The sequence below is a fragment of the Scyliorhinus canicula genome, chromosome 3 (assembly GCF_902713615.1).
Source record: "Scyliorhinus canicula chromosome 3, sScyCan1.1, whole genome shotgun sequence".
NCBI lineage: Eukaryota > Metazoa > Chordata > Chondrichthyes > Carcharhiniformes > Scyliorhinidae > Scyliorhinus > Scyliorhinus canicula.
In genome coordinates this window covers 258,803,123-258,825,938 of record NC_052148.1, presented here as the reverse complement: position 1 = coordinate 258,825,938, position 22,816 = coordinate 258,803,123, and the positions used below count along the sequence as shown (strand labels likewise).

Genomic DNA, 22,816 nt, shown 5'->3' with positions numbered 1-22,816 from the left:
CAGATTTTTGTCCTGATTTTCCCAAAATGAACCATTTTAATAACAAGCATTTGGTTCAAAATAATTTATCTGTAATTCAAGCCTTCCTGGTCCTGTCAGCTGGTCTCTATTCTGACATTTACCTCAAAGGTGTTTTGCTCAGTGATGTTTCTCTGCCAGTGATGTCGACCCAAGGTGGTGGGGCGGGTCGGAGGGAGGTGGGACATGTTCCCACTGAACAAGGTTGAAAGAAAAAAGACTGTTTCTTCAACAACCGCTGCCTCTCCCTGTTGGCTAATCATAGGCCGATGAAGCCAGCTCCAAGGAGGAGCTGAGGAAATATGCTCAAAAATTATAGCTAATAAATTGTTTCAAACATTTACATATTGTGCAGAAAATGAGTCAACGGATTTTCTGTAAAAAAAATTCTAATTTGGCGTGTTATTGATGCGGCGGGAAACATCAGTGAGCAATCACCCAATAACAATTTAACTCCAGTTTTATGTATAATTGTCAAGAATGCGTTTTTTTTTAAGTTGGACTGCAGGAGTTCAAAAAGGCAATGTCTGGGTTATTCGTTGCTTTTTGTATTGATTCGTTATTTAATCATGTGCTTCAGCAAAAGGCTTGAAACATGGATGTGTTCTTGTTTGGAAATGGCACACATTGATACAAGGAAACGCTTGGAATGACACTTGCAATCGAGAACATTGGCAAGTATTTACATGTATGGAGCTGTGCTCATTTTTAAAAGACAGACAAATCTCACGGCAGATTACACTCTTGCCAGCTGGTGTGCCTGGTTCTTGGCAGGGCTCGCACATGTGTCTTCACGTGTTCCTTTTTGGTCATCAATGCCTGTGGTCATGAGTGTCGAAACGGCAACTACAATTACAGGACCAGTTTTAAATATTAAACTGTGTCTGTTCCATGCTTCCGCTGAGGCACAGCGGGAATCCAAAAAAATTAAAATGAAACAGAAAGCTTTTGGCTTAGCTGAGAATTGCCTTTTTTTCAAAATTGCCGTGAGCTTCCATTTTGTGTGCGTTAATTGCCCTTGAGAATACAAAGCAGGTGGAAAATGGAAACTGTACGAGCAATTTCTCCTCATCGACAGAGCGAAATGATTACACTTTCATGGCATGTTGGCTGCACAGCATACCTCCGGCTGTAACCTGCTGTTTTCTGCTTCTCTCTCCAGAAGCTGAGGAGCTGTACCAGAAGCGAGTGCTGACGATAACAGGGATCTGTATTGCCCTCCTAGTGGTTGGCATCATGTGTGTGGTGGCATACTGCAAGACAAAGTAATCCAAAGTTTCATTATTTCAAACCCAAGATAGAACCTGATTGGCATTAATCCATTTCTCTTGTTCTTTCCTCCCTCCAAGTGAATTCTTTTCTCCGATTAGCCCACCTGGCCATCAGCTCAGCGCTTCAATAATCCGGCGCCTGTATTTAAAGGCCACCCCTGCGCACGGCTAGCACACTTTATAGTCAGAGGGAGCTGCTGGGAAGTCATGGCTGACAAACCTAAAAGCATATTGCCCCAGCGTTTCCTTCCCTCCCTTCAGCCCTTCCTTGCAGCCTGTGTCCAGGCAGCACAAGGCAGCCACGACAAAGCTGCTGTGGAGACTTGGCTGTGATCGCCCTCCCCCACCCCACCCCCACCATCAGTCCCATCTCCTGGAGACATGGAGCTGCCCCGCAAACACAGCGCCAGTTTGAGTGCGATCAACTTGGAACCCCCCTCGGAATTCTGCTCACCAGGCGCACGCCTTTTGAGTCCAGTCGTACACCTTGTCCCTCTGACATCATGATACCAGGGGAGTTCCGTTTGGCATGGAGGCATGATTCCAGCGTATGGCCCCATAAGACCATAAGACATTGGAGCAAGATTAGGCCATTAGGCCCATCGAGTCTGTTCCGCCATTCAATCATGGCTGATATTTTCTCATCCCCATTCTCCTGTCTTCTCCCCATAACCCCTGATTCCCCTTATTGATCAAAAACCTATCTATCTCTGTCTTAAAGACACTCAGTAAATTGGCGTCCACAGCCTTCTGCGGCAAAGAGTTCCACAGATTCACCACCTTCTGGCTGAAGAAATTCCTCCTCATCTCTGTTTTAAAGGATCGTCCCTTTAATCTGAGATGGTGTCCTCTGGTTTTTCCTACTGGTAGTTTTTCCTACAAGTGGAAACATCCTTTCCACGTCCACTCTATCCAGGCCTCGCAGTACCTTGTAAGTTTCAATAAGATCCCCTCTCATTATTCTAAACTCCAATGAGTACAGACCCAGAGTCCTCAAACGTTCCTCATACGACAAGTTCTTCATTCCAGGGATCATTCTTGTGAACCTCCTCTGGACCCTTTCCAAGGCCAGCACATCCTTCCTTAGATATGGGGCCCAAAACTGCTCACAATACTCCAAATAGGGTCTGACCAGAGCCTTATACAGCCTCAGAAATACATCCCTGGTCTTGTATTCTAGCCCTCTTGACATGCATGCCAACATTGCATTTGCCTTCTTAACTGCCGACTGAACCTGCACATTAACCTTAAGAGAATCATGAACAAGGACTCCCAAGACCCTTTGCGCTTCTGCTTTCTGAAGCATTTCCCCATTTAGAAAATAGTCTATGCCTAAATTGCTCCTTCCAAAGTGCATAACCACACAGTTTTCTACATAATATTTCATTTGCCACTTCATTGCCCACTCTCCTAGCTTATCCAAGTCCTTCTGCCGCTCCCTTGCTTCCTCAATAGTACCTGTCCCCCTACAGATCTCTGTCATAATGATATGCAAATATATTATGCTGGTTTCTCGGGTTTCCCAGCCGCGTGTTTCTCGGTGCACTGTTCACTGGCCGGGGTATTCAGTATTCATGCCCCTTGTCAATGGGATTTCCCATTGAAGCCACTCCACAATCCCAGGAAACCCGTGAGCATGGCTGAACTGCCGATGGGAAAAGAGAATCGGCCATTCGAATGACATTCACAACATTGCACGATGGGAAATGTGACCCGCCACTAATGAGGGGGAGGGAATGATCGCGTCCTGCATTTACGCCGCCGATGAACACGTACAGGGCTTTCTCGCGATATTTTCCACTGTCACTGCCAAACATGCCTGCCAGGAACAAGCGTAGCTAAGCATGGCACTGAGAATAAAATCGAACATACAATTACAAAGCAAATAGGAGACTTGGCGATGAAGTTCAATTTCACATTGACCCTTCTGTTGAAGTTACAAGAGTTGAAACCTAACCCAAACTCTCTCTTTGTTAACTGAAAAGGTTTTGTGAGCATGAGGGGGCAGCACGGTAGCATTGTGGATAACACAATTGTTTCACAGCTCCAGGGTCCCAGGTTCGATTCCGGCTTGGGTCACTGTCTATGCGAAGTCTGTACATCCTCCCTGTGTGTGCATGGGTTTCCTCCGGGTGCTCTGGTTTCCTCCCACAGTCCAAAGATGTGCAGGTTAGGTGGATTGGCCATGATAAATTGCCCTTCGTGTCCAAAATTGTCCTTAGTGTTGGGTGGGGTTACTGGGTTATGGGGATAGGGTGGAGGTGTGGACCTTGGGTAGGGTGCTCTTTCCAAGAGCCGGTGCAGACTCGATGGGCCGAATGGCCTCCTTCTGCACTGTAAATTCTATGATTCTATGAATCCAGAGCTTGAGATAGTCCATGACTTGCATTAATCGGCAGTGTGATGCAGAAACGGGAGAAGGATGGCGAGTGTGGGAAATGAAACATGAAAAAAAGGACAACCAAGTGGATTTTTCTGAAGTTGGGATGAAGCATTACGGGCAGCACGGTAGCACAGTGGTTAGCCCAGTTGCTTCACAGCTCCAGGGTCTGAGGTTCGATTCCTGGCTTGGGTCACTGTCTTTGAGGAGTCTGCACGTTCTCCCCATGTCTGCGTGGGTTTCCTCTGGGTGCTCAGGTTTCCTCCCACAGTCCAAAGATGTGCAGGTTAGGTGGATTGGCTATGCTAAACTGCCCTCAGTGTCTGAAAAGGTTAGGTGGGGTTACTGTGGTGGAGGTGTGGGCTTAGGCAGGGTGATCTTTCCAAGGGCCGGCACAGACTCGATGGGCCGAATGGCCTCCTTCTGCACTGTAAATTCTATGATTATTTGGAAAGTAGAGGGAGCCTGTATCGTCCAACTCATAGTGGTGTAGCCTACCTGGGAGATTGAAGCTTTGGTGTTCCAAGTGAGAATCTGCTTCACACCCCAGTTTTGGCATGTTTCATCTAGATGAACACAACATTAAATGATTTTAACTGTTTCTTCAGAGAAAAGGAAACGAGGGCTGAATGATATAATTTGAGGGTTACAAAAGGAGACAAGCATTAAGAATGGCATTGCCAGAAATCTGAGAGCAGGTGACCCATTCAATGCAGCCAGTCTCTTTTCTCTTTCTTCTCCCTGGAAAATGGTTTGTAGCCACACAGGCGTCTGAATGAGTGTTTTTTTTTTTCCAGATCAATACAGTTTGAAATTTGATCAAAAGTTGGCTTTGGAATAGGGGGCGAGGGGAGCCATTGACGTGGGCACAAAATGGGCACCAGTAGATTGACTTTAAAGACTGTGGAAAGGAATGTATGGCAGATTGAAAAATGAGAAGCCAACCCACGATTGTGCAGTCTCCACCAAAGTCACATTTTATCTGTGAATTGTGAATCAGCAGCAAAGGGCACAAACCCGATTACCATGAATTTTCATAAATCTGAATATTCTTAAACAGCTTTACACTAATGTCTGCCCACACTGGAGCTTCCCTGTGCACCCGGCACTGCCAGGTTAGCATTGCCAGGTTGGCACTGCCAGGGGTGCGCCCTCTGGGGGAAGCCCCATTGAGGGTTCACCTTATGTGTGTGTTGGGGGGGGGGGGGGGGGGGGGGGGGGGGGGGGGGGGCTGATAGTTGTTGGGGAAGGGTAGTGCATGCGTGGGGTGGGTTGGAGACTGTGGAGGAGAGTGGGGGCAGTGACAGGGAGGGAGGGGGTATGGAGCTGTGCCAGTGAAGTGGGTGGGAGGGAGTGCCCCGATGCTGGCAGGGGAAGGGATGGGATGGGGGAGTTCCGATCTCAGCAGAGGGCTCACAATCTCCATGGGGGGTGGAGGTGTCCTGATCTCCATTGGGGAGAGGTCCCAATCTCCATGAGGGTGGAGTGATCCCGATTTCCATTGGGGGAGTGGGGGGGGGGTCCCGATATGGGGGGTTCCTAATCTCTGTGGGTGGATATGATCTCCATGGAGTGGCCCCATCTCCATACGGGGGTCCTGACATCCGTGGGGGATGGTCCCAATCTCCATGGGGGGTTTCCAATCTCCACTGGAGAAGGAGGCCCTTTATTGTAAGTTTAAGATCAGGGCACCCATTAAAATGGCACCCCAGTCTCAGAATTCCAGCTTTGTCAGGGTGTTTAGGCCCCACCCACCAGCTGGCTGTGTGATCTTCGCCAGCGCTTCAAAATTGCAGAGTGCCGTTTGATCAGGCGAGAAAAGACTTCTATAAAGCCAACGGGTTTCACACAGCTTTTCCTGCCTGAGCCAACACTCTGTGCAGTTTTGATAACATCCTGCCTGTTGCTTGTCTCCCACAATGGTCAGACGTTAGGCTGCCTGCCCACCTCAGAGCTTGTGTGGGGCCAGTGATTGAAGGGACTGAAGAACCTGGTGGAATTCAAAGTAGTTAAGGGGAGAAAAGGAAAGTTTTTAAGTAAAAAGAAGACGCTTCCATTGTGGGCGAGTCCAAAACTAGTGGATACAAATGTGAGAGCATCACAACCAGATCCAAAAAATAATTCAGGAGCGACCTCATGACCCAGCGAGCAGATGGCATTTACCGGCCTTTGGAGTAGTCAGAAAAAAAATAGCATAGGTGCCTTTAAGTACTTAAGAAATGGAAGAAGGAATATGGCATTCAGCCCATCGAGCCTGCTCTGCTATTTGATAAGATCATGGATGATCTGATTGTGGCTGACTCCACGTGCCTATCCCCCCCCCCCCCCCCAGCCCCCCCATAACCCTCAACTCCCTTGTTAATCAAAAATCTAACTGTTTAAGGAGCAGCTGGATAAGTCCATGAGGGACGAGGTGGAGAAAGATACGTTAGAATCATAGAATTTACAGTGCAGAAGGAGGCCATTCAGCCCATCGAGTCTGCACCGGCCATTGGAAAGAGCACCCTACTTAGGCCCACACCTCCACCCTATCCCGGGAACCCAGAAACCACATCTAACCTTTTTGGAAACTAAGGGCAATTTAACATGGCCAATCCACCCAACCTGCACATCTTTGGACTGTGGGAGGAAACCAGAGCACCCGGAGGAAACCCACACAGACACGTGGAAGAACGTGTAGACTCCGCACAGACAATGACCCAAGGCGGGAATCGAACCTGGGACCCTGGAGCTGAGAGGCAGCAGTGCTAACCACTGTGCTACCGTGCCACCCAGGATTAGGGTAGGAGCTATCTTGTGTGGAGCATAAACACCAGTGTAGACCAGTTGGACATGTGTCTGTGTTGTAGGTGTTACGTAATTCCTTGCACTTCTAGCTAGATTATTTGGGTTGAAAATGCTTTTCGAGAGTTTCTTCTGCAAATGTACTCCACAATCTGTGCCATGTAGCACTGGCTGCAAACGGCAGTATGTTTTCAGTCAGCACACAACCCTCCATTCACTTGGTTCTTTCCAATATTTATTTTGAGAAATAGTTGGTTTGAACAGGAAGCACAGGAAGGATTCAATAAGAGCCATGTTTAAAGGGCTGGGAATTAAGGTTGAATGCTACGCTGGCACAGCAGAAAATGAGTGTCACAACTTCATACCTGGAGTTTGAATCCTTCTGATATAAAGGATTCCATGTCCATGAATTGACCTTTGTTCCTGTCTCTGATTGTATTGCTTCTGTCACCCAACACAGAAAACAGCGGAAAAAGCTGCATGATCGGCTAAGACAGAGTCTCCGCTCCGAGCGAAACAACATGGTAAATCTGGTAAATGGACCCCACCACACAAATCCTCCGGCAGACAATGTTCAGTTGGCAAATGTAAGTTGAGTTGGTATCAGGGCCCCCAACCTAGCATTAACTGATTTGTATCAGTGTGACTGTGCATTGCAATATAGCTTTACCAGCATTCAGCTAGTGTCACTGGGGGTTTCTCAGCAATGCCTTCTGTGAGTTACAGAATGCTCCTGATAAGAAGTGACTATGTTGTAGTGTTGTTGCCAAATTGTCGAGCAGATTTCAAATCATAGGCACTTACCCCTGATCAAAGTTTGTACTCACACAATCACTGGAAGTTACATTTGGTGCTTCAACTTCTGACCATTACACGCACGAACATCTGAATTAGAAGTATGGGCAGGAACATTCTGCCCCTTTCAAGACTGCTGCACCATTGTGGTGGGTCTGATTGTGGCCTTGACTCCACATTCACACCCACCCCCGATAACCTTAGACTCTCTTGTTAGTCGAGAATGCCTGAAAGATATTAATTGATCCTGTCTCCCCCACTCTCTGCGAAAGCGAGTTCCAAAGATTCACAACTCTTTGAGAGAAAAAAAATTCTTCGCGTCTCCACTTAAATGGGAGACCCCTTATTTTTAAACTGTGCCCTATAGTTCTATTCTCTCGCATAAGGGGAAACATCCGTTCAGTATCCACCCAGACAACTTCCCTCAGGATCTTACATATTTCATTAAAATCATGGGCGGAATTCCCCCGTCCTCCAGCCACCTGTTTCCCAGTGACGCGGCGTCCGCTGGCGGTGGAATCCTGTATTCCCACTGCTTGTCAATGGGATTTCCCATTGAAGTCACCCCACGCCGCCGGGATACGCACAGGTGGGGCTGTGTTGCCAGCCGGAAAACTTGGGCCCACATCTCATTCTTCTGAACTCCAGTGGATACAGTCCCAGCCTGTCAAACCTTTCTTCATAAGATAACCGCACGCCCCCCCCCCCCCCCCCCCCCCCCTCCCCACCCTCCTTTCCCAATCCCCTGCCGTAACTGGTGTCATTCGAGTGAACCTACATCTTCCCCAGCTTCTTCAGATAGGTCATAAGGGATAAAGTAACTCCTTTCACCAGCCTGAATCCAGCAACAGTGAGTGCCCTTGACCAGAAAGAATGGTTGCTGACTGCAGAAGTTCTAAGAACAATTAATCTCTATGGGTGTGCTGCAGCATCTTCTGGGACTGGCTGTACAGTAACTGAAATCAGACTACCATCAAGGGCTTCATTGTAATAGGCAGAGGCCATCTGTGTCACCAGTGGATGTGCCGCAGATTTAACAGTTGAGTTGGCAAAAACAGTAGATACAATTTGGAATTGTGCTAGGAAAAGTCAGTGCTGTATCCGATTAACAGCAACGCATCATTAGATACAATACAGGATTAGCAGCATTATATCAATGTGCTAGAATATTATAGTGTTGGATTAATAGCAATGTTGGTGTGTCACTCGATGGAATATGGAATTAACAATTTGAGTAGGTGAGTTAGTGTAATAACATCAGATTAACAGCATTGTACTAGTATGTCAGTAGATATAATATAGATTTAGCAGCATGTGTCAGTGGATACGATGTGGGATTGTTACCATTGTGTTGGTGGCCCAGAAATTGCTCGAATGGCTTGGTCTGGATTTTGTAACTCGCTCTTCCAGTTGTATGACTTCTGCCCTGCAGATTAGTGTGATTTGACAACAGGAATCTCATGCACGTTGGACCCTGTGGTCCATCTCCTTACTAATGAAACAAAAGGATAGAGGAAGAAACAGAACGAAGAGGCAGAAAATGGGATAAATAATAGTCAAATTGGAGGGAGAAAGATAAATAAAGTGCGGGAATGAAGAGAGAGAAAAAAGGACAAAAATTTAAAATTCAGGTGAAAGTTAATCATCCAACAGTTTGTGGAGAATTTGAATGCCTGGTACCTCTCATCTTCATCACAAATTGATGAATTTTTAAGATGTAATCTAGGACTAACAGCATTTTATTCGTGTATCATATATTATCATCAGTTGATTGAGGTTGATGCTTTTCAATCTAGTGAGACATCCCTCAGCTCTTCACAGGAGCATTATCAATCAAACAAGAAGATATTAGCAAATATGGGCAAAAGCATTTTCTGAGAAATAGATTTTAAGGCATGTCTTAAAAGGAGGAGAGAGATATGGAGGCAGAGCTTTTGTATTGCAAGGCAATCCCCGAGCTTGAGACCTAGATGGCCGAAGGCTCAGCCACTAATGGTGGAATGATTAAACATGCGGCAGAATTGAAGCTAACCCGCCATATCTTTTGGGAAGGCAACTGGAGGAGCCCCAACTTCAGTGTTGCACCAGTTCTGGCCACCATGCTTCAGGAATGATGTGAAGGTGCTGGAGAGGATGCAGAGATTTACCAGAATATTTTTGGGAATAGGGGCCATTTTAGTCACAAGGCTAGGTTGGAAAGGGTGAGGTAGTTTCAGCTTGGAGCAAAGGAGATTTGAGGGGACATTTTATAGAGGTGTACAATCTTATGAGAGGCTTAGATAATGTAAATGAGCAGAACTCTTCCCATTAGTTGATTGGACAAGAGCTAGGCGACGCAGATTTACGGTTTTGAGCACAGAGATGCCAGGTGAATGCGATGAAGAACTTTCTTATGCAGCGAATGATAGTTAACTTGAACTCACTGCCCACGAGAGTGGTGGATGTGGAAACAATTAATGATTGCAAAAGAAATTTGGAAGTGCATTAGCGGAAAGTAAGCAATGCGGGTCCACGGGGAGCAAGCGAAAGAGTTGGATTGATTGGATTGCTCCACAGGGTGCTGGCATGGAAGTGATGGGTCGAATCGTCTCCTTCTGTGTCATAAATGAATCTTTGGCCGGGATTTTCTGGCACCACATGGCAGGACCCACCACCGGAGATGCTGCGGACCATCCCGACATCAGGCCATCATGTGATGGTGGAACTGTTTTCCAATCAGAATCCATGATTTAATGGTAACTTCAAACACTGAGCCTCACAGTAAGAAAGAGCACCACATTATTCCAATTGGGATGAAGTTAAGTGCAGTATTGTTTAGCTTGAGGATGATATTGTGGGAGAGAACTGGTAAATGGTTGGTCACAAAGTGGTGATAATAAGGCTAGGAATAGGACAATACAGATGGTTCATTGGGCACAACTTACTTGATAGACTCACGCAACGATGAGCCTATAAAATCAGACCTCGTATCACTGAAATTATTCCCAGCCTGTCAAGCGACATGAAAGCCAAATCATTATTCCTGTATTAATACTTTTGCCAAAATATTGAACGTTATACAATTCATGGTGAAAGAGGATCGGCTTTGTTTTGAGCCTTTCCGTACTGAGACGTGCAATTAATAATTGCAACTCTCCATGCTTGGCATTCATTCAAAAGCCTGCCTGGGGGTTTCAACAAGGAAGTGGGAGGTAGCAAAAAAATAAATAACAGTCGTTGATTTTTTAGACAGGTTTTTGTCTGTCTGATTTTCTTTTATGCCTGTTGTGAATTAACAGCCAGGGAACATGTCAATCAGGATGCTAAGCTGGTTGGTACATCTTAATAAAAAAAGGCATATTTTTTTTAAAAGTGAAGATACGCTCAAATTCTGTCTTTAACATTCCATCAATATGGACTCCTGTTATTTACCCTTCACTAGAGCCGAGTTTGTTGCCATTTGAAAAGATTTTGTACGGATTAGGAAAAGAGGAAGGAGACCTTGAAACATAGAACAACACTTAGAGAATCCCTATAGTGCAGAAGGAGGCCATTCGGCCCATTGAGTTTGCACCCACCCTTTGAAGGAGCAGTCCACCTAAGCCCACTCCATCACCCTATCCCCGTAATCCCGCACATGGATCACGGCCAATCCATCTAGCCTGCACATCTTTAGGCTGTGGGAGGAAACTGGAGTCCCCGGAGGAAACCCACGCAGACACGGGGGTGGGGGATGTGCAAACTCCACACAGTCATCCAAGGCCAGAACCGAATCCAGGACACTGGCACTGTGAGGCAGCAGTGCTAACCATTGTGCCCTTAGGTAGAATATCTATAATGGTGGTAAGTCATAAACAGCGCGAGGAAGGCATAGGTTTGATAGGCTCATTTGATGAACTTTTGTTGTAATGAGCATTCTTGTATTCTGAACTTGTACTGTTTGTTTTCAGCAATATATAATGAAAAACCCAGGATCCACAGAGCATGGCATTGAACGAGAAACAGAAACCTCGTTCTCAACCAGTCACTATACATCGACAACCCATCACTCTACGACAGTTACTCACACTCCCAGCCACAGGTATCTGGATTAAACAGCATTCTTTGATCAAATAGCAGAGAACAAGAATTCACTAACAGAGATCTGTAATAAACAGAAGGGGAAGCAGAGATCTTAGAAAGGGACCTCGATCAGTTATAAACAGCAACCTTGAAAGTCCTTAGCCAAGCACCACAACCTAATAACAAACGCTCCTGGTCAAATCTTAACAGGCTCCAGTCCATGATCGAAGCTAAAGCCACCCACGCTCCTGCCGGTGGACCCTCATTTGGACCCTGTCAGGGACTGACAGTGCATCAAGACCCAAAGAAAATCAAAGCATAGGAATGTTCACTCCAATAATGGCATGTTGAGGAAGAATGAGTCTGAAGCTAGCCTGTATCGTTAAAACTGGTTTATTTCCAAGACATCAAAGCAATGTCACAGACTCTCCCAGTTCCTCGCAGAGTGAACTGGTTTATATACTCGTGCAACGATTCCCTAATCCTTCCCCAATTGTGGACAACTGTGCTCAATCACCAACTTAAAGCATGTATTCTATTGCAGCACAATTTCAATATTAACAAGGAACTCTGCTACTCGAGTGTTCAGAGCGCCCACCTACAGTCCTCCCTCCTCACTTGATATCGGTTGCCTTTGAAGGAGTGGCAGAGGCTCAATCAGACATAGTAATTCTGGAGACCTGAGCATAAGGCTGGGCCAAGAAATGCAGCCATTTCCAGGTGTCCCTGTGGATTTCTTTCCCATTAACTTCGAGAAGGAGCGAATAGAAAGGTAGAGAAGCTAGGTCAGACTTAGGCAGATCCTTGGTTACTTCAAAATTGGAGATCTGTAGCAATTTTAAAATTTATCATGGGGGTTAATAGCGGAGACGCAGAAAATATGTTTTCACTTGTGGGAGTGTTCAAAACTAGAGGACACAGAAATATAAAATAGTTACTAGTAAATCCAATCAGAATTTCAGAAGAAATGTCTTTACCCAGAGAGTGGTGAGAATGTGCAACTCACTAAGCATGGAGTGGTTGAGGCAAATAATACAAAGGGCGCCTTTCAACTAATTGGGAACAAAGTCGCGTTGTGTAAGGGGCCGCAGCGGGGAACGGGTGGCTCAGGCTGCACATAGCCCCATTTTGTATACTGGGGAGCTCTACTCGCCAAAACTCCACATTGTTAAATGGGTTCCTGATCTCCGAGGCCCCCGAAGTGACCCCCTTCCCCAGCCCAAACGCACTATGGGAGGATGCCCCCCCTCTCCCACCGCACCAAACCCCCAACACCCAGGCAGGGCACCCCCGACCCCGATCGTGTGCTGAAAATGCCAGCTTGGTACCTTGGCAGTGCCAACTAGGCACTGTGGCAATGCCCATGCCTGGCTGGCAGTGCCAAGGTGCCCCGGTGGCATCTTGTCCACGCAGGGGTCGGGCCCAGGGGTGCCCTGACCTTATGAGGTAGGGTGTGGGGGGGCTCCCTCATTAGTAAGTTGGGCGTTGTGAGGTCTGGAGGCCGCAGTGAGAGATCAGGATGCCATTTAAAAATGGACTAAGTGCAAGCTTGATGGGGCATTCCTCGCCAGTTGTTTACCATTATAAATTGCTATGTCCACATTAGTATATTGAAAGTCGCCTATATAAAACATGCGTTCTCCTCTCTCCTCCAATCTGGGTACTGGAGCAGTAATGGTTGTGGTGGTGGGGAGTGGGGGTGGGGGGAGGCAGGGTACGGGGGGGGGGGGGGGGGGGGGGGCAAGATGGTTAAATTACAATGTGCAAAGTTTACATGGGGAATTGTCATTATAAATGGGAGCATGCAAGTTTATAACAGGATGCAAAAATGACATCCGACTGTGCGAGTTTAAAATGCAGACTGTGCTATGTCTGCAAGCTGAAGTCTGATTGTTCCCCGTCCCCTATCCCCACTTCACTTAAAGGCGATGCTTCGTTACCCTGAGGGGACTTTTAACTTTGACATTGACACACGACATTGGCTTGGCCTCCCACTAACTAAGCTTCCCCATTTTCAATTCCATTGAAGACATCACCTCGCACATCAATTTGTCAGCGTGCCAGGGAGGGGGGAAATGGCCCGGGGTGAATGTGAAATTAACTCGGTCACATTCTTTAACGCGCGACACTTCATGATGTGATGGGGCATCAATTTTAGTCTACTTTTAGCTGATTGTACCGAGCACCCTATCTGGAGTGCTGCGTTGCATTTGGCTCTTTGTTGTTCGATGCAGAGTTCTGAAACCACAAGGCAGCCACGATGACCCCAGTTTGACAAGCAGTCTGCACATTGCAATGGGCAAGCTGCACACACAAAGGCTCAATGAAACCCTACAATAATGGGCAAATCACATAACCTCCCTTTCAATGAAGCAACATGCCTGAGCACTGCTTCAATGGACCAAACTCCATGCCGTAGTAAAACATTCAAATGGACAGGCCGCACACAGTGTCACAATGTTCAGTCACTTCAGTGCCGTTAGCTCACTGAGCTAAATCGCTGGCTTTTAAAGCAGACCAAGCAGGCCAGCAGCACGGTTCGATTCCCGTAACAGCCTCCCCGGATAGGCGCCGGAATGTGGTGACTAGGGGCTTTTCACAGTAACTTCATTGAAGCCTACTCGTGACAATAAGCGATTTTCATTTCATTTCATGGCTATGCCTGGGTTGCATGGCAAGCCCTATGGTGCCAACCATGACTGAGTGAGCACACTCTGACCTCTGAGTCAGAAGGTTGTGGGTTCAAGCCCCAAGCCAGAGAGAACTGACTAAAACCTAGGGCGGCACAGTAGCACAGTGGTTAGCACTATTGCTTCATAGCGCTTGGGTCCTAGGTTCAATTCCTGGTTTGGCCCACTGTCTGCGGGGAGTCTGCATGATCTCGCCGCGTCTGCGTGGGTTTCCTCCGGCTGCTCCGTTTTCCTCCCACAGTCCAAAGATGTGCAGGTTAGGTGGATCGGCCATGATCAATTGCCCCTTAGTGTCCAAAAAGGTTCGGTGGGGTTACTGGGTTACGGGGATAGGGTGGAGGTGTGGGTTTAATTAGGGTGCTCTTTCCAAGGGCCGGTGCAGACTCGATGGGTCAAGTGGAATTGGAAGAGACAATGGCTGTGTGGGAATATCTCTGGACTAGTATCCCAGAGGCTCAGGCTAATGCGTTGGGGAGGGTGTGGGACCAAATCCCAACATGGCAGCTGGTGGAATTTAAATTCCATTAATAAATCTAGTCTTGGTAATGGTGGCCATGAAATTGTTGTTAATTGTAGTAAAAACCCATCTGGGTCACTGATGTCCTTTAGGGAAGGAAATCTGATGCGATTACCTGGCCTGGCCTACATGTCACTCCAGATCCACGGCGATGTGATTGACTGTCGTCCTGAATAGCCACTAGCTTGGGGGCACTGGTGACGGCACCATTGCCGCTTCCGCCGAAGCGGTACCGCACTAGCCCGGTGTTGGCGGCGACATTGAGGGTCTGGGGGCAGTGGAGACGCCATAGGGGGGAGGTGGGGGCCTCAGTTTGGACCCCGATACAGAACAATCATAGGTTTGTTCCAGGTAGGATAGATGATGGGTTCCTAAGTTGGCATAGGGTGGGAATCAAAAGAATGGGGGACCTGTTTATTGATGGTACCTTTGCCAGTCAGAGGGCGCTGGGAGAGAAATTTGGGCTACCCCTGGGGAATGCCTTTAGGTACATGCAGGTTCGTGCGTTCGGGAAAAAGGAGGTGCGGGAATTCCCACGGCTGCCTGCTCGGTGGATACAGATTAGGGTGGTCTCGGGCGTGTGGGTTGGGGATGGCAAGATATCGGAGATATACCAGCAGCTGCAGGCGGCGGAGGAGATCTCGGTGGAAGAGCTGAAGGGCAAGTGGGAGGAGGAGCTGGGTGAGGAGCTGGATGAGGGCCTGTGGGCTGACGCCCTGGGCAGGGTCAATTCCCCCTCATCTTGCGCCAGGCTTAGCCTGATTCAGTTTAAAGTGGTGCATCGGGCGCATATGACAGGGGCAAGAATGAGTAAGTTTTTTGGGGTAGACGACACGTGTTTGAGGTGTTCAGGGAGCCCAGCTAATCATGCTCATATGTTCTGGGCATGCCCGGCACTTACGGAATTTTGGAAGTGCTTTGCAAAGTTTATGTCCAAGGTCTTGGACACTCGGGTTAAACTGAGTTGGGGGATAGCGATATTTGGGGTATCGGATGATCCGGGAGTGCAGGAGTCGAAAGAGGCCGGAGTTCTGGCCTTTGCCTCCTTGGTAGCCCGGAGAAGGCTCTTGTTAATGTGGTGGGGCATGAATCCCCCAAGCATGGAGGCTTGGGTCAGTGACATGGCGGGGTTTCTCAGGTTGGAGAAGATAAAGTTTGCCTTGCGAGGGTCTCTGCAGGGGTTCTCCAGGCGGTGGCAACCGTTCCTTGACTTTCTCGTGGAACAATAGGTGGAGGTCAGCAGCAACCCGGGGAGGCGGGCGGGTGGGAAGAGAGGGGGGCGGTGGGGAGAGGGGGGATGGGTGGGCTGTTTTCACGTTATTTGTTAGGGGCGAATGCCCCATTTTGTTTTGTTTGTTAAATTCTTAGCTGGATAGAGGGTTAAGTGGTTTTTGTTGCTATATTGCTTTGTTTTCTTTGCATTATTTTCTTTTTTTTGTAGTGTTTTGTAAAAATTATTGAAAAATTTGGAATAAAAACGTTTTAGAAAAAAGCGATGTGGTTGACTCTTAACTACGCTGCATCCCCTCTCAAATGGCCCAGCAAGCCGCTCCGTTCAAGGCAATGAGGAATAAGCCACAAATGGACGGTCACATCACATGAAAGAATTTTTTTAATTGATGACGTCCCCATACTTCCCCTATAACACTGTGTCGTAACAAATTTGGCATAAGAATGTTTATTCTCTAAAAAAAACAAATGCCTGGTGCCAATTGCAGCTGGGAAGTAGCTGAAGATCTCTCTGCATGAGGATAATGATGTTGGCTGAGTACTTTGCAAAGATCGCCTGGCTCAGGGATTTAAAGCTGTTTCTCTTTGTATTTGCCGCAGTTGGAGTACAGGCCAAACAGAAAGTGTCATCTCGGACAGCCCCTCTGTGCTTGTAACGTCATCTATAGAAACCAGCAGGCACACCAGCCCAATCAATCATCGAGGTCGACTGAATGGTGTGGCAGGTCGGCAAGAGATGCTTATCTGTGTGAGGAATTCAAGAGACACCCCGGACTCTCTCCGGGATTCACCACATAGCGAAAGGTAGGCCCTGCAGCTATTTATGTACGGAGTGTGTGCATTAGCTGTAGGAACTGAGTGCACAGGTGTCACAGGAACAGAGGGAAAAAGTTTGACTGTAAAGGGATGGGGTGGCTGTAAGGTAAGGTAAGGTAAAGTCGCCATAGTCCCAGGTGAGTCTCTTTGAGAGGGAGAGCTGACTGGTGATGATTTAACCTGAGGATCACCACACCTCAGGCAAGGGGCACGATTGAGAAGGCCGGGCCTTCATGAACAACCTCTGTTTTACACCCCAAACATGAGTACATTTAATTGGCTGTAAGGAGGGACTGAGGGCACAGTTTCGGCTGTAGGGAGTGAGGTTATAGCTCTGACTGTAGGTGGAGGTCTGACTGAAGGCGTGGCTGTAGCCTGTGCAGCTCTGAGATGTGCCAAGCTTTGGCTCAGTTGTGAGGTCTCTTGCCTCTAAGTTAAAGATTGTGGATTGAAGCATTATTTCAGAGGTTTGTACTCATTGTCCAGGCTGACACACCTTCAGTGCAGTGCTGAAGGAAGTGCTGTGTTTTGGATGTAATGTTTAACTGCCTGCTTTCTTGGGGCGGCACGGTAGCACAGTGGTTAGCACTATTGCTTCACAGCATCAGGATCCCAGGTTCGATTTCTGGCTTGGGTCACTGTCTGTGTGGAGTCTGCATGTTCTCCCTCTGTCTGTGTGGGTTTCCTCCGGGCGCTCCGGTTTCCTCCCACAGTCCAAAGACGAGATGTTAGGTGAATTGGACATTCTGAATTCTCCCTCTGTGTATCCAAACAGGCGCCGGAGTGTGGTGACTAGGGGATTTTCACAGTTACTTCATTGCAGTGTTAATGTAAACCTACTTATGACAATAGGATTATTATTATATATGAAATATATAATTGCCAAAATGCTCCTTGTACGCTTCTCTAACCTCAGAAGAGCACAAAACTTGGTAGCCCAATGCAGCATGTTTCTTAGAAGCCAGCCCTCTGACCTCTAGGAGTTCAGTAATTAGCACTAAATTGAAGATCTGTCGCACATATCAGGAATTGGACTGGAAATTCACTCCATAACCATGAAATTCGTAGCAAAGACTTCCTTTCCATCAGTCTCTGCTGGATTTGAACACAGTTTGAGCAGTCCCATCTGTTCCCACAGAAAGACCTCTCTCAAGTTGACCAATGTCAATCAGGATTCAGTCGCTGTCCAAGGGAACACGATGCACCACTGAATCCAAATTCAAAAGGGTGAAATATTAACTTGCAGAGCCACCCATTCCCAAAAACTATTAACTGATCAAGAGAGAATTAACTGAATGATTGGTTTCTGATCCAACAATTTGGACATTAGGAAGGTTGGGATTGTCATTGAATTCCTACAGTGCATAAGCAGGCCATTCGGCCCATTGAGTCTGCACCGACCCTCTAAAAGAGCCTTCTACCCAGACCAACTCCCCAGCCCTATCCCTGTATCCCCAGTTAGGGGCAATTTAGCATGGCCAATCCACCTAACCTGCACATCTTTAGACTGGAAACCGCAGCACCCAGAAGAAACCACGCAGACACGGGGAGAAAATGCAAACTCCACACAGACAGTCACCCAAGGCCGTAATTGAACCCGGTCCCTGCCACTGTGAGGCAGCAGTGCTAATCACTGTGACACCCAGCTGCCCCCTTCAGAGAGTGCAGAGGAGATTTACCAGAATGGTTCTGTAGACGCAGGATTTTATCTACAGGTTTAGGATGGAGAAGCTGGAGTTGTTCTCCTTGGATCCAAATGAGTAGAGTTTTATGGGGAGGATCATCCAGTTCTGCATGAGAGTTCTTATACCTGTCCTTATTATGCATGCTTGGTTGAGAGCCCAGACTCATAAAAACATTATCTCAGCAGGGGTTTGACAACTGGAGAGAACTATTGTTGCTTAATTGACAGCTTTAAGTGGTTATAATAAGTTTTTCTATGATCTCTGTTGTCAAAGTCCAAATGGTCATTTTCCCAAAATTAAGAGGTAAGACATGTTTGAAGCCTTCGTTATCGATACTTTAATGTTTTAGCTGATTGACACTTTTATAGGGTTGCAGAAACATTAGTTTTGTTTATCAAAGGAAGATCTCTGAATGAATGTTTCTTTTCTGAGCAGTCCCACACAGGCCATTATTACTATATGGCTCATCGACTCTGTGCATAGTATATACTGGGTGAACGAGCATGGAAGGGCCATGATTTGGCATGAGGGCTATCAGGGGACATTGGAGTGGGTTGGGTAGGGGCATGGTTTGGCATGAGTTGGAATGGAGGATGGATGAGGAATATGGAAGGCACTTGGGTGACCATGGGTAAGACTTTTTAAACAAACCTATCAAAAGATCCAGACTATGGTTTAAGACTCCTCTGAGGGACCATGAGTCATGGAGATGCTGGCCCGACACTGGAAATTGTGGGAGGGCTTAGAGATGCCTACCCTCCAATGGAGTCAACCAGGTTGGGAATGCAGGGTGCAGGCATCCTTCCTCCCCTGTGGCAGCAAAAATTGTTGATGTGAGCAATGGGGGTGGCAATCCCAGAATCAGGTCCTGGCCACTGTTTTTAAATGGCTGTGTAACGCTGTGAAAATCTGGGCCTATGGCTCTTTGGCTTTATTATGAGAGGGTGTTGTGCCTCAGTTATACAGGGCATTAGTGATACCGCATCTCGAAGATGTAAGTGGATTGGAGGCAGTAGAGGAGGTTTACTAGATTGATACCTGGGATGAGTGGGTTGCCTTACGAGGAAAGCTTGGGCAGACTGGGCTTCTTTCCACTGGAGTTTGGAAGAATGAGGGGCGACTTGATTAAAGTATATAAGATCCTGAACGGTGTTGACAAGGTGATGTGGAAAGCATGTTCCCTCTTGTGGGTGGGTCCAGAACTAGGGGGGGCACTGTTTTAAAATGAGGACTCACTCTTCCAGATGCGGTATCACTAATGCCCTGCATAACTGAGGCACAACATCCTCTCATAATAAAGCCACAGAGTCATCGGCCCAGATTTTCACAGCGTTTCACAGCCATTTAAAAACAGTGGCCAGGACCTGATTCTCGGATTGCCACCTTTCAGGACAGAGATGAGGAGGAATATTTTCTCTGAGGGTTGTGCCACTTTGGAACTCACTGCCTCAGAAAGCAGTGGAGGCGGGGTCACCAAATCTTTTTAAGACAGAAGTAGATAGATTCTTGTTGGACATGAGGATCAAAGGTTATCGGGGGTAGATGGGGAATATGGAACTTAACACATAAACAGATCAGCCATGATCTCATTGAGTGGTCGAGCAGGCTTGAAAGGCCAAATGGTCTATTTCTACTCTTATTTTGTACGGCTTATGATCGCCAGAGCCCTATGTATGAAGTAATGTCTTTTCTGTTGTTGTCATTTTCATTGGTGCTGTTAATTGCATTACAGGTTTGTCTCTGCCATGACCACTCCAGCCAGAATGTCGCCAGTGGACTTCAGAACCCCAATGTCCCCAAAGTCACCTGATTCAGAGATGTCGCCGCCAGTCTCTAGCCTGACTCTATCCCTGCCGTCGGTGGCCATAAGCCCTTTAATCGAGGAGGAGAGGCCCCTGCTTCTGGTGACGCCGCCTCGACAGCGGGAGAAGAGGCAGGACCCTTACAAGCAGTACCGCAACTCCATCAAGGACAGTGGCAGCATCCCGGCCAGCCCACTAAGGGTGGCCGAGGATGACGAATACGAGACGACGCAAGAGTACGAGCCCACGCTCGAGTCCCCCAAGAAAGGGGCCGGCAACAGGAAAGGTAAAAGAACAAAGGCTAATGGCCACATTTCACACAGAATGGAGAGCGAGAGCAATCTAAGCTCAGAGAGCAGTAGCTCTGACAGTGAAACTGAAGATGAACGAATAGGGGAAGAGACACCCTTTCTGAGCATACAGAACGCCATGGCAACAAGCGGAGAATCAGCCCCTGCGTACCGATTGGCTGAAAATAGGACTAACTCCACCAATAGGTACTCTACGCAGGAAGAGTTGCAAGTCAGGCTGTCCAATGTAATTGCTAATCAGGACCCAATTGCTGTCTAAAAACACGTAGATGCACCAGTAAAACTTTATTTTATATAATGAAGTACTCCAGATACTTTACTTTAAATTAAACATTTTATTTTATTTTAGCAGAAGAACCTTGCAGCTAGTAGAACGTCTACAAGTTTTTATAGATTAAAATATATATATGTAAAAAAAAATGTTAGCATTCACAATACTAATGTGCCATATGTAGCGTTTTTACAGTATTTCAACACAGAAAGATATCAATGGTGCCTTCATGTTACTTTATGCCGAAAACGGAGTTAGTCCATCAGTTGCCGTTTCATGGTACCTGCTACCAAACCTTCTGAAAAGAAGAGGAATTTCCTTTAGAATGTCCAATAAATGAGGGTATTTTTCCTGGGGGATGGAGTTCGGATTCCGGCGAGTTTGACAACAGGAGGTGGGGTAAAAGAAAGCCACACACACGTGGGAATGAAGGAGGTGTATCACTTTGACCTGCTTGTTTAGTAATGTTTGACTGCTGTGGTTCCTGGCGGGTCCTAATGGCTTATAGGATTAAGCAAACCTTCCTATAAAAAGGGACCAAAATTAGTGCTCACCAAGAAAAAAAACACCAGAATCTGTGAACGTCGTTATCAAGGAAATCTGTAACAAGCAACAATTCGTTGATTTTGAAGGTGAAGCTGTCTGAGGAAGGGAATGTGTTCCACGTGGGGTTTTGAACAGTGAAGTTAGTCACTGAATTTGGTCAAATTAGTTCAATTAAACTGCTTGCTTTGAAAGAGGCTTGCTTTGAAAGAGCAGTGTCAGTTTTCTTGGCATTTTTGACGGTTATGTTGTACTCCATAAATACTGCAACCTCTTTGGGAAACCAACATAGTACCCACCCCCTTTGAATCAGGCATTAGACTCAGTGTAACTCTCATCTGCACCTTTCTGCCTCCCTGGGAATGGTTTGGGGTCAATTTTCAGCTATAAAATTAGAGGAGTCACTGCTTGGAATGAAATACGTAGGTCTTGGCAAGGAAAGGTGAGGGAATTAGCCAATCAACTTGACTCACTGTCTTCCCTGTGCAGATCACAGGGCATAGGATGCCGGCTGAGAGCAGGCAGGCTGGAGTAGGCCGAGAACCTTGGATGGGAGGATTCTGTAATGGCTTCTGACAATTTGGAACAGTCTGGAACCTTCTTGTTGGCATCATCTTACTTAGTGGCATCAGCCACAGTGGAAGCAGGCCTCTGTGTCACAAAACGTTTACTTTCATTGAACTGACACGGGTGTTGAGACTATGATGGGGCGTGGCGGCATCGATCTTTTGGGGTAACAACACTTAAAAGCTGTTGGCTATGCAGATTTCAGTCCATACATATTCAAAATACACAGCATTGAACCTGCATTCAGCAAAAGGACAACGTTTCTGATATCTTCCTGTGTTTGTGAAACAGACGCATTTAAAGCCTCTTTCAAATAAACCTTTTTTTCTGTTTAATCGTGTACTTCATTATCAATCGAGTCAATGTAGCTGCAACAACTTCAGTTCCTCTTTCGCAGTGAAGAACGCTGAGTGCCATCTGAACTCTCAATCCATAACCCTCTGCTTTAAAGACATCGCAGAGCTTTACTGCTGAAAGTCAAAGAAACCCAGAGGGATATATAGCTGTCGAAAGTGATCGAACCAGTTTTTTGAACTTACCGAAAATTTAAATCATTCAAAATTGCGATAGAATGTTTATAATCAGCACTAATTCTTTCTGTCACTACAACAGAGATGTGTCAGAAACGTCAAGTGTCTTATCACTTCAAGTTGTCAACCCTGTGTTTTCATTACGTTGAATGCTGTGTCCTTTTACATCATTGTGTGCATGTTAATAATACAGAAGGATTGTGCGATGTTAACACTCTCATGACTCCAATGGAATTTCTGCAGTTTTGTAATCAGCAGGGTAGAAGTATCTGACAGCTATGTAAAACATCTGGTGGAGCTAAACATTCTTTTCATTCCTGGTCCCGCTTCTATAGTAAATCTGATCACGTCAAGGGTGGTAGAAACCTTTGGAAACTTTAGCCGATGACACATATTTGATGCATTTTGCAGGTGGCCGAGAGATGGTTTATAATAATCGCTTATTGTCACAAGTAGGCTTCAATGACGTTACTGTGAACAGCCCCCAGTCGCCACATTCCGGCGCCTGTTTGGGGAGGCTGCTACGGGATTTGAACCCACGCTGCAGCCTTGTTCTGCATTACAA

The 22,816-nt window shown here is 46.8% G+C and overlaps 1 protein-coding gene across 9 annotated transcripts in view; it reads left to right on the top strand.

The window, feature by feature from the left end:
* Nucleotides 1–22,266, top strand: part of nrg1 (neuregulin 1) — a 901,022-nt gene extending 878,756 nt beyond the window's left edge. For all 9 annotated transcript variants that reach the window (XM_038792661.1, XM_038792664.1, XM_038792662.1 and 6 more), the window contains 5 exons: nt 1,181–1,283; nt 6,914–7,040; nt 11,178–11,308; nt 16,327–16,530; nt 19,960–22,266. In XM_038792661.1, coding sequence (XP_038648589.1) covers nt 1,181–1,283; nt 6,914–7,040; nt 11,178–11,308; nt 16,327–16,530; nt 19,960–20,599 — 1,205 coding nt within the window. In that variant the 3' untranslated portion in view covers nt 20,600–22,266. The remainder of the gene's footprint in view (nt 1–1,180; nt 1,284–6,913; nt 7,041–11,177; nt 11,309–16,326; nt 16,531–19,959) is intronic.
* Nucleotides 22,267–22,816: the final 550 nt, after the last annotated feature.